At 31.7% G+C, this 12,677-nt stretch overlaps 1 protein-coding gene across 1 annotated transcript; it reads right to left on the reverse strand.

Annotated features, from left to right (window-relative positions):
* Window positions 1-3,550: 3,550 nt before the first annotated feature.
* Window positions 3,551-6,747, reverse strand: LOC110659481 (cationic amino acid transporter 6, chloroplastic-like). Its single transcript, XM_021817429.2, has 5 exons — window positions 6,286-6,747; window positions 5,939-6,161; window positions 5,216-5,546; window positions 4,907-5,135; window positions 3,551-4,384 (listed from the first exon to the last, which is right to left on the reverse strand). Exons 1-5 carry the CDS (start codon window positions 6,707-6,709, stop codon window positions 3,825-3,827), a joined length of 1,767 nt encoding a protein of 588 aa, XP_021673121.2. The 5' UTR covers window positions 6,710-6,747; the 3' UTR covers window positions 3,551-3,824.
* Between the last annotated feature and the right edge of the window lie 5,930 nt (window positions 6,748-12,677).

Here is a 12,677-nt window from a genome sequence, read left to right on the forward strand (position 1 = left end):
GAGCCAACACAAACCAAAACCCTATTTACTCCTAACCCATATGGAGGAGAGCTACCCGCAAATCAGGCTGGACAAAATTGATGACTTCTCTTGTCCAAGGGTAGGAGAAGCTAACGGGAGAAGAATGCTCGACGAAACCAAAAAATGATAAATGCAAGAATAGTTTGACAGCTCTAAAACTAGAGAGAAAAGAGTTTAAAAATTTTTACATGTATTAATTAATGAAATTCATATAAATTAATAGTTTAAATGAGTCAATTCAGTCACTTAAAAGTAACACTAACATTTCTCTCATTATAATTCACCTCTAGATTTAAAAGGAAAACATTAATAATATTTAATTACAAAATTTAACGTTTTATAAAAAATGAATTTCACAAATATAAAATTAAATATTTATATTTAGATTTTCACACTCATCACATACAATTTAATTGATTTTACACAAATTTTAAAATAAATATTTAATCTAATAATTATGAAATTTATTCTCATATAAATTAAAGTTTATATTAAATTCACCCAAATATATATAAAGGAATAAATATGAGCACTCCTTTTCGTTCTCTTTCTTGTCTTTCTATCTCAAAACTTTATATATCAACATGTTTTCTTGTTTATATCTACATGTTTTTGTTGTCTCCCTCCTAGTGTGGAGAAATGTATAAAAGTTTGTGGATTTTTGTCTTTCAAGACTAGATCTGGATATGAAATTGATTTCTTTCCCTTTTGCTTTTATATCAAGACCTTGTGGTGATGAAATGAGCCGCCGAGATCTTATTTGCAAATCTTGATGGGGCAAGCAAGCAATGGTTTCTTATCCAAAGTTTTCCAAGTGACGTTCGCTCAAATTTGTCGTTTTGAAGCTTCACTATAGCATCGATGGCAGTTTATGGGGTGTTGTAGTGGTGGAGTTTTCTCCACCTCCCATGGTTGCAAAGACAACCATTTCCTTTGCATGTTGGAGCCATCAAAGCTTTGTCGTAAATGACTTTATTGGGTGCCTAAATACTAAAAAGTTCTTCATCTTTGGCTGTGACTTGTGATCTATTTCAGATATAATTTTGTGCTTGAAATTCTTTTATATTTTTACAAGACTTTTTTTTTTTTTGAAATTTTTACCAGCCCTTTTCAAAAATAAATTTTTATACTATTTGATAGCATAGTATTTATACTAATATTTAGAAGTTGAGGGAGCGTTTTATAAATAAATATATTTACTAGGTTTTAAATGTTGAGAGAGAATTTTTACTAAGATAATCTAATAATAATTTTTAGTGAGATATTACTATTTTTATATTTAACAGCTAATTCAATAATTATATATAAAAACTAGTCACTAATAATTATTATCTAATAGCTAAGAAAATAGCTGATAATTACTAAAATAATTAATAGCTATTATAATAACTAATATTATCGAATATAGTTAAATTATAAGGCTATAATTGATTTGGGTGTAATATATATATGTTGGCCAAATTAATTTATTAATTTTAGTTCAACTTTTTTTCTTTAGAAAATATCAAATAAATTAAATTTTTAAAAATTATAAATTAAATCGAATTAAAATACTGATTAAACTGAATTTAAATTTTAAATTAAATTGATTTGATATTTTTTTATTTGAATCAAATTCTATTTATTTATATTTTACATCCATTAAAATTTATTTGATACACAATTTTAATATAAGAAAATACAATTGTAATGATAAACACAGTTTTTCCGTACTAATTGAATGCTTTTGTTAGTAAAATTATAGTAGTAGGTTCATTAAATAAATTTTAATGGGTGTATATTCATACCCATTAGGAAAAACATAAATAAAATTAAATCTTAAATAATGACCACTTGATTTAAAAAAAAATAAATATGTGAATTTTTATTTATTTATATTGTAAAATAAACAATCTAATTTTCATTAAATACCTCAATTCTTATATTTTGTATCCATTCAACATAATTTTTTTTAAGTCGATGGATGGTATAATTTATATTAATAAAATAAAATTGATGTGGCATTGTGAGAAATTAAAATTTATTAGTTTAATAAAATATTAAAATTTAATATTACTCACTCCTTTTTCATTATATGAATTTTAAACTCAATTGAATTACTTAAATTTATCTTAATAAAATTTGATTAAATTAAATACTAAAAGATATTTGATATGTACATAGAATTTATTGCGGCTGAAGAAAAAGGTGATTAATTATGCAGGCAGGTCATAGATGTATACAAAAATGTTTGAATTATTATGATAATGAGGAAAAGGAAATTGTGAAGATGGGGAAAAAAGAAAAAAAAAGGGAAAAAGTAGGGGTGAAAAAGCAGTGAAGTGAAAACCAAAGGCCCCCCAATGCAAAATTAATAGAGTCACTTTCCATCACATCCCTGCTGTAGGATCTTTGTAGGTCTCAAAGAATTGGGGACCCCACTTCCATTTTTTCTTTCTACTTTCTAGCCATTGAAGTGTTGCTGTTGATGACAGCTCTTCTCATCACAATCATAAAATTTGGACTCAATACCAAGGGTTGTTGACAGCTGTTGGAACGGAATTGGCTGTTCTTTAGTTTCTTTAGTTGTTATAGTTAAAAAAAAGAAGAAGAATGGTTTGTATACAAGATAAAATAATTAATTGAAGATTGAAATTTGGCAAACATTTAATTTCAATGGTTAAATATCTTTTTTTTTTTTATATGTTGAAAATGAAGAATAAAAATTTTATTTTTTAATTTCCATTTTCATTACTCAAAATTTTTATAAGGAAACAATAGTGTATTTTTTTTGGGGGTCAGTAAGTCGATAAATTGAGTCATTTTTTAATTATTATGATTTATCAAATCTATCAGTAAACAATTTTTAAATAGTAATTAATGAATTATAATTTTTTTTTAAAAATTTGACTAATTAAATTTAATGAGTTAAGTTTTAACCTAGAAGTTTAATAAATGAGTTAAATATAAATTACAAGTTTAATAAATGAACTATATGCAAGTTGAGTTCATGAGCTTAATAAATAAGCTAAATGCTTTTCCAGATTGATGCGAGTTAAACCAAGCCTTGAATTCAAGCTAGATAAAAATTTAATAAGCTGAACTTGAATTTTTTAAAATTTAATTCGATTTAGGTCGCTCGTTAGTATTAATATTTTTTTACCTTAATTTTTTTCTAAAAGAAAAGATAAAATTTGTCAAGTCATCCCTTTGGGTTTTTTGCTCTATTCAATGGGCTAATCATGTATTTGTTCTAAATGAATATTCTCTTTAACTCTTTGTTTTAAAAAAAAAATGGAGGGATAGAAAATGATGAGTTAAAAAAATAAGGGAGAGATATTTCTCCTCCTTTTTGTGAAGGAGAGAAGATAAGGGAAAGATAAAATTAATAATTTTTTATTAATTTTAAATAATAATAATAATATCCCTTATTTTTTAAAAAAAAATAATATTTAAATATTATATATTTTGCCATTTTCTTCATTTCTTTTTTATATCTTTTCAAATAGGAGTAAAAATGTCAATCGCCCATATTGGAAGAGCAAGTAAATGACAAAATTGAAGTATATGTGGATTACTTTTTGGAGAGGTTGAATATTGTATTCATCATTGCCTCCTATGGCCTAATTATGACCTCAATCATCCTCTCCACTCCTTGAAAGAGCATGTTCCATGAATATATATGATGGCTGTGTCACTATCACATTCACACCAAAACAAAAATAAAAATAAAAAGCTTAAAAAGGGCAGTAACGCACATACACAATTACAGAAGGGAAAAAAAAAAAAAAAGGAGCAAAGAGTAATTATTTGTTGTTAACTTGTTATAGCACTTGAACATCTAGCTTAGTTTGCTGGATTATTGAAGGGTGGGGTATTTGATCAACTCCCACCACTTCCATCTCTTCGGCTTCATAAGTTGAGTGTACACCATATAACACATAAAACATAGTTATCAAGCATGCCCATATAGCAAACCTCTGGAAAGACAGCAGCTTTAATGTGGTCATGAGAAAGACATTAAGGAATATTGATATTGCGGCTGCCCATGGCATCAATGGCACTGACCATTCTTCATTTTGTTGGCTAACGGATGGTACCTTGTATTGAAAGAAAGCTGTAATGGCAACTATACCCATTCCAAATAGTGATAAACCCCATCTTTGTTCTTCAAGTTTCCATGAAATGGAGAAGCCAATTGCACTAGACGAGAGGAGGAGGAGGAACAAGAGCGTATGTGAAGGTGGGTTTTGGCTAATGATTACATATCGACGGTAGATGAGAGCATTGGCTACCAGGTAGAAAACCAGTAGTGTGCTAATGGAGATCATTTCAAGAACTATGCCGAGGTCAGTGAAGAGTGCAATTGAAGCTGTACAAAGCCCTACATCAGGAGAGGAGAAAAAAATTTTCAATATTGGATCTCTTTCCCCTTGCCCTTTCTTTTATGTTTCATTTTGTCCAAATTAAAAATCAAAAATATTGCGGCTAAACAATAGTACAGTACCTCTAGAATCCCAACATGGTTTTAGTGCGTTAGGATTTTTTTTTTAATTAAATGAAAATAAAAATAAATATTTTCATTGTGAATCTGAATCAAGGAAGCAGGCAAATCAATTTTATATCCCATATCATATTCTTTTATTATTTCAACTTCTTATTGTGAACATCTAAACTGAAGAAAGTTCTGCAATTGTGACAACCCTACAGTCTATCTCCCAAGGATTTATTCCCTATCTTCTTTGTATTAGTACAGCCATCTTCCTCCCTTATTAGCCAAGTTCCTCCAATTTTAAAGCATCTTGATTGCGTTAGATTGTGCGTGTGTGTGTGGTTTTTTTTTTTTATATTAACTTGTGGGAGAAGTCATAAAAGAAGTGGAACTTTTAATTAAGGAATCACTTACCCAAGAAGACTGTAGCATTCAAAGGGGTGCCTGTGGAAGGATGCACCTTGGCCAACCAGCAAGGCACAAGCTTAGCCCTTCCAATAACACAAAGGTACCTTGCTTGGCCTAACATAGCAACCAGGAGAGAAGCAACTATTCCCAAACTTGCTCCAGCCCCAACCACATTGCTTGCCCAGTTCCAGCCAATCTTTTGGAAAACAATGGAAAATGATGCCTCTTTGGGTATCTATAAATGATTTAAATTAATATTAGGATACCTAATTAATCGATCACTGGAATTTTTGCAAATTTAGATCGACCACCTACCTTATTGTAAGGCACCCCCACACACAAAGACAAGGCCATAAGGCAATACAGCACACAGACTATGAGAACAGAACCCACAATGCCCACTGGAAGGTTTCTTGAAGGGTTTTGGATCTCTTCTGCCATGGTAGAAATGGAATCGTAGCCAATATAGCTGAAGTAAACTATAGCCGCTCCATTAACAACACCTTTGACACCAAAAGGAGCAAGTCCTCCTGGCTTAACCAAGTTCTTGGCACTCCCATTGCGAATGCCAGCAATTATGATAAATCCAAAGAAAATCACATGGAAGACTGTCATAATAAGGTTCAACGTTGAGCTTTCCTTTGTACTGCAATCCAAAAAATAAATTAAAAAAATAAAAGAGAAGGGACTTCCATCACTTTCAAAATCCTTTAACCATTACTTCACAATCCAACAACGAAATCACTAAGCAGTAACGACAAAAAAAAAAAAAAAGTAATGCCATTAGCTTTACTAATTAACAAGAAAATTAAACAATATGTAAACCAGCCAAGATTATAGATCTCCCAATCCAACACTAATAACTATTAATCTAAATCCATTAATAAGCTAAAATGCCCACTTACTCTTGCCAAAGAGAGCGACAAAAAACAAATGCTGCACCAAGATTATTAAATGGCAATATGCATACTGTTCATACATACAAGGAAAAATGAGGTGACCACAAAATAATAAAGGTCATAACATAAGAGATAAAACCTATGGCAAAGACAGAGAGTGAGTAGAAGAACAACAGCAACAGCTGTAAAATCCAACTTATCATAACCCTCCACTAGTCCATGAACTTCAATTCTCCATGAGTTTGAATCATTCTCCCCCAAGGCATGGCAAAGATAGTCGGTGAAACTTCTTGCAACCGCAGCATTTGATAATACATATTCCATCAGGATATTTGCCCCAGCAAAATAGCCTACAAACTCTCCTATATCACATCCAAAAAACAAGAGCAAAGAAAGAAACAATTTAACATCAATCAAGATCAATTGATAAGAGTTGTGTGTCTATCAAGAAATGGAGAAAGGAGTTGTAGTGAGCATTGTGGATACCAAAGGTAACTCTTAGGTAACTGAAGGCGCCCCCGGCAACCGGCATCTGGACTGAAAATTCAGTGTAACATAAAGAAGAAAGAAGAGCTGATATGCCAGCAATAATATAAGATATGAAAATTGCAGGGCCAGAGGTCTCACGAGCCACAGGGCCAGTGGTGACAAAGACTCCAACACCAAGCATGCCTCCTACTCCAAGAGCAATCAAGTCATGCCATTTGAGTTTCCTCTTCATATCTGCACCAGACCTTAGCCTTACTTGGTTAAGTTCCTGGTCTGGGGTCCATGTAGCTAGCATTCTTCTTTTAAGCTTGTGAGGGGTTTGTGAAAGGGACTGCAGATACTTGGAGAAGCAAGTATTGGTTGGTGAGGATTGAATGGTTGCCATGTTAGTGAAAGAAGTGAGTGTTTTTTGGGTTTCCATGAGAAGCCTAAGGTGAGGTTTTTAAATATACGGAGTTGTGAGAGAGAGAGAGAGAGTGAGTGAGGATATAAATCTAGATTCCTTGGCTAAAGGTTGATGGGAACCAAATGGTTGTCCATAGCTTTATTGAAAAATACCTAGCTGCTCATTGGGTTGATGTTAAATGACAAGGATACCCTCAAATACACTACAGCTTTTTAGTGCCCCAAGAACCCAAAGGGTGGGTTCTTCTGTTATGGAAGCATGCAAATAAAGAAAAGGTAGAAAAAGGCAAAGAAATTTTGAAAATAAGCTTCTTTCTTGTTTAAGTGGAATCACAAAACTCACAACCAGTGTGAGAAGTGACTTTGACCCAAGCTTTTGGAATTTCTTCTTCACCTCTTACTTTGAAAAAGATGTGACAAGCATCCATCCACACTTACTTTGTTAAAGCAACAAAAGATATATTTCTTCACTAAGATCCGCAAGAACACCTGGACTTGATTCCTCAACAGAACCGTTCCACAGTTGCACATAATGCCAGGCTTCAAGATATCTCTAAGTTTTTTTCAAGTGAAACTCATGTACGCTCACCAAGGTAAGTGGATTCATGTTTTCTTTTGATTTGATTACTTTACCAACAGATCTAACAACAGCCTACACATGATCAGTCCAAAAATGATACTCCTGTATATTTTATAGTCATGCGTCTTTATATCTTAGATGCACAAAGGTGAAAAATAAGCAGAGTTTATCTTTCCTTATTTTTCTGTTAGGGTTCTTTTAAGCTGGTATTAAAGTTGCTTCTTTAATGATTTGTGTAAGTTTGCATTGCGAAATTTATGTGGTTTAAAAGCAGATATTTTTTTTTATAAGCAGTGGATACTATTTTTGTAAAATTTTATTAATTACAAAATCTGGAAAAATTTAGTATGACTATATCTAACTGATAAATCACCTATTTATATTAACTTAGACAATGGAATGCTAAGTAAAAAAACCTAAAAACGAAACAAAGTATAGTAGAATTCCATAATAATTTTTGAAGGGAAAGACAATCGTTAAGATTTGAACCATACAAATTTGACATTGCAAAACAAACATTTAACAAAAGGAAACACTTGAATATAATTAGTACAATACAATACAAGTATATATATAAATTAATGTACATTGTACTAATGTCTCCTTAGCCTCATCTAGAAGCGTAAAGTGAAGTCAACAAGATTCACTCCCACCATTGAATTAATTAGCTTAGTTCCTCTTGTGTAATAGCATAATTGAGTTTTAGTGGGAAAGGTGTTTAACCTTATTATATATGGAAAATTTCTGATTCTCTAGGTTATGGAATTAATAAAGTGGAAAGGGCATTCAAATGTCAATTCAAAACCAAAGCAGTCGGCTTGATGCAATTGAATATTAGCATTTTTAAGCATCTCGAATATCATTTGCTTATCTCCTTTAATTAGTTATATGAAGATTTGGTATGATATACAAGCTACTTGAATGTACTAGTCTGTTCGATCTAACAAATGTTATAGCTCTATAGGGTATATACCCAACTCAAGTATAAGTGTGCCTTTCGGTAGTAGTTAGAGATATGGTTCAGGAGCGAAACAGACTCCGGATTTATCCCATATATATGAATGCTTTATCTTTATTTTTATAATTTTTTTATATAAAAAGTTAGTTTATCATATTAAATATAATCTTTATTTAAATATTTTTAAATTGTTATTTTTATAAATAATTATATAAAATATAATTATTTAAAATTTTTCTTATTACATTTTTTAAGAATTTTATTAAAATTCTTAAGTTTAGAATTTTAGATATTATAAAACTATGTTCATCATATTATATATATCTAAAAAAATTAATATTTTTATAATTAAATTTTCAGTCATACTAGCTAGATAAAATCTAAATTATTTTTTAATATATATATATATATATATATATATATATATATATATATTAAAACAATGATTCAATAAAAAATTATTTATAAAATTGAAAATTTTATTTTTAAAAACATTTCTTATATTTAAGGTTTAAGAATTTTAACGCTACTTCAAAAGCTGTCATATGACATATGATTTTTTTATTATTTTATTAAAATATGTTAATTAATTTAAAAATAATAAAAAAATTAATTAATTAATTTAAAATAAAATTATAATTAATTAAAAATTTTATAATCAACAAAATTTTATAATATAATTATGAATATATATATATATATATATTATTAAAATAAAAAATAATTGGACAGACAAAACGATTAGTTTTTTTATTTTTATTTTTTTTAAAATGTCGAAACAAAGCATTTGCCTGGGCTTAGCGTATCCAATCAAAAGAATACATCAAGATACTTCACTAGCTATAGCAAGCAAGCGTGCGATATAACTTTATGTAACTATCAGTAAAAGGAAGAAAACTTGGGTGGGAATCAGTTATAGCAGTTAAGTTAGAGATGATGGTCGAAAATCCTATTAAAAAATCAACAAATGGGAGATATCAGGTATGGTGCACCAATTCCACCATGGAAGATTTATCTCGTGCGCACTCTTTTCTAGTTAGTGACTAATCTTGATCTCTCTCTTCTTCTTCTTTTGCTTTTTTCTCCTCAAATTCTTAGCATCCTTTTCAAGTCATGAGGCACTCTCTTTGGGATGAATCAAATCCAAAATATTCTCCCTAGCTCTATATGATCTTTGCTGGTGCCGCTAAAACCCAACCGTACACATCTCACTGTCATCAATATCCATCAGTGAATAAGGAACCGTTAATCTTTACTCAGTAAAAGCAGAATTTGCTGGAAAATTCTGAGTTGAGATTGAGTGGCCCATGGCACTTTCACTGTCAGATATCCACACTTGTCAATATGGGAAGGCTTCAGAATTTTGCTTCCTTTGGGACCATATTTTCTTTCCCTGCATGTCCACATGGATTTCATCACTGTGTGGAGGATAAGCTATCCAGGCAAACACCACTGGGGAAGGAAGCATCTGAAGTTTATTCATGCTTCAGTTAATGTGTTTCCCTTAATAGCAAAGATAATCATACTCTCTCCAACTGAAATGAGTGGGAAAATAAAGTGGATAGCTTTTGGTAATGATCAAAATAATTAGAAGCAGGATTTTTCTTTTCTAGTCTCATGACCTAATTTCCAACAAAAAAACATATGATTTAGAAAAACAAAAAAAAAAATGAAGTGATTGATACAGAACTTTTCCTAACATTCCATAAAAAACATTATGAAATGGATGATGAACACTAACATGACTAGGGCATATATATATATAGTGATTGATACAGAACTTTTCCTAACATTCCATAAAAAACATTATGAAATGGATAATGAACACTAACATGACTAGGGCATATATATATATATATATGTGTGTGTGTGTGACTATTTTTTTGGCATATGTGACTTTTTTTTTTTGGTAAGGAACTTGACATATGTATATATAGATGTGACTATTTACATTATTTGTTCTCACTAATTAATGATGTCGGTTCCATTATAATCTTGTGATGCATATGATGTATCTTTAAAAAGTTCCCTACTACAGTTACTCTTCAGCTTTAACAGGGCATATAGAGCCATATAAGGTCTGATTAGCCATATATGATACAGTAGTGAGCATATTCACATTAATTATAAATGAAATAATGGAAGCATTAGAGAGTGGAATTTTTCTTTTTCTATGGTTAAATTACACTGAGGAAGTCAGTAGGAAGGAATTGAAGCATTTTGCTTTAGATTTCTGACCTGGTTCATCTCAATTTCCATTGACCTCATTCCCCACCTCATAGATGCAATTTAGTAGTCTGTGGTGGAGGGAGGAGGACGAGAGAGTATATATATATATATATATATATATATATATATATATATAGAAAAATGAGGGATGCAATAAGAAGTCTTCACCCTTAAAGCACTTATAAAGAATTTTAAATTAAATTTATAAATTTTTATTTTTTACTAATTGACACTCTATCAAATTTTTCTCTAACAGTTTATAATTTATTTATTATAATTTAAATTGAAATATTAAAATTATTTGATTGTAATAATTAAAGAAGTTAATTCAATTAAAATTATTTTTTTATATTTTATATTTACAAATTAAAATTTGATTTGTAATTATAATTTGAAAGTTAAATACAAGTTAACCTAATAATTATTATCCTCTGCCACACCATCCCAAGTCAAATGGGATTTCTCAATTTTGATTTGTGCTCTCCCTCCTCCTATAAGCTACAATATAATTCTTTCCCCCTTTGTTTTATCTCCTTCATGCAATTCAAACTATAAAATAACTGTCACGACCCAACCTATGGGCCGGACCGGCACTAGGACCTGGGCCAGCCTAAAGCCCCCGAGGCCCGTAGTAAGCCTAACTGTTCATTTACCCAATTCTAAGGCCCATTTGGGCCCAATTTCAAGAAACCAAACGGACAGAGTCCGGCCATAAAATGGACTTTCCAACGGGGAGTTTTTGACTCACCCGACCTGTAAACACAATAAATACTCAATTGGGGAGCTCAGCTCACCCTCCACATACTCATCAGCATAAAAATAAATGAGAGCTCAGCTCCCTCATCCAATCCATCAAACATGCATAGAATATTAAGTTTACAGGTCCAAAATAATAATTTAGTTTACAGACCCAAATCAAATAAACATTTCTAACACATGCGGAAATTCTAAGATTTAACAAGTTTATACAAACATTAGTAATCGACCTGCGAGGGAGAAAGCAGGTTAACCTCAAAAATATCCTCCTGTGGCCTGGAAAAATTTTTGAACAGGAGTGAGCGTTCGACTCAGAGAGTAAAATATCAATTTTAACCATAATCTCTATAACTATCTAAAACTAATGCACCCTGTAGAGTGAAATGCAACATCAACAACATTTTCACATCATAACATCAAAAAGGTAATTTGGAGCACTCACGCACCCTGTAGCATCAATCATAATATATGGGAGCTGATCCCCTATCTGACTCTCTTAAATCCAACTGGTGCGGCCAAGAACTCAAGCCGGACTTTCGCAATAAACCAAATCGAGGGTCCCAGAGAAGAACTCAAGCCGTGACTACCCCTCGAAGGATCGGGTCCCAGCGAAGAACTCAAGCCGTGACTACCCGTCCTGTCCATAGTCCACACCACATCACACGCACACCAACGCACGCACACTGCTCCAAATTACCACAACAACATTCATGGCACGTTAACAGTTATGAATGCAACATAAGTCGTGCCTAGAGTTTAACTATATAATATATGCATATAAGTGATGCATGGGCATGCTGAACATATAATAATATCGAAATTACAATTAAAATTAATATTTTACTCACAGACTTGACGACAATCACTGTGGCGGCTGGGCGGAGGAAGAAGGCTGTCCCGGCTCACCTGACAATTATATTACAATTATTTAATACAATTGACTCAATACAATTCAAGAAAAGACCAATTGCGTCCTAAGTCGTGCCGAAAATCCGGCAGAGTCTCCCCTATACCTAGGACCTACCCAACCTGCAAAATGGCTCAAAACACACTTCTATATTTACAATCCATATATCCACAGCTCAATCATATCACACAGCCCCTCCTGGGCCCATCAAATCAATCATCCATCACAGTATGTAATATTTCAATTTAATCCTTATAATTGACCATTTTTGCAAAAACTGCCCAAATAAGCTCTAAAAATTCTAAAACTTTGCCCCGCGGTCCTTAGCAATATTACTAAGCTATTGCAAAAAGAATCATAATTTTCTAAGCTACCACAAATATTTTATGGATTTTTAATCCTATTTAAGCACTAGAAAATTACGAAAAAGCAAGGTTCGGGTTTACCTTTGCCAATTCCGACTTCGGGAACGCGCTCGGGACGTCTGACAATGGGGGGCTAGCCAAAACCTCGGTCCAATTCGGAGACTTTTCCGGTAACGGGTCTGTCTGGCC

Source organism: Hevea brasiliensis, chromosome 9 (genome assembly GCF_030052815.1).
Source record: "Hevea brasiliensis isolate MT/VB/25A 57/8 chromosome 9, ASM3005281v1, whole genome shotgun sequence".
NCBI lineage: Eukaryota > Viridiplantae > Streptophyta > Magnoliopsida > Malpighiales > Euphorbiaceae > Hevea > Hevea brasiliensis.

Excerpts from the sequence above, each read along its gene's own strand:
- LOC110659481 (XM_021817429.2), bottom strand. The coding sequence starts at position 6,709 with ATGGAAACCCAAAAAACACTCACTTCTTTCACTAACATGGCAACCATT. Across the intron at positions 6,162-6,285 it reads TTACCTAAGAGTTACCTTTG|GAGAGTTTGTAGGCTATTTT; the intron begins GTATCCACAATG and ends GATGTGATATAG. Across the intron at positions 5,136-5,215 it reads TGGGGGTGCCTTACAATAAG|ATACCCAAAGAGGCATCATT; the intron begins GTAGGTGGTCGA and ends AATCATTTATAG.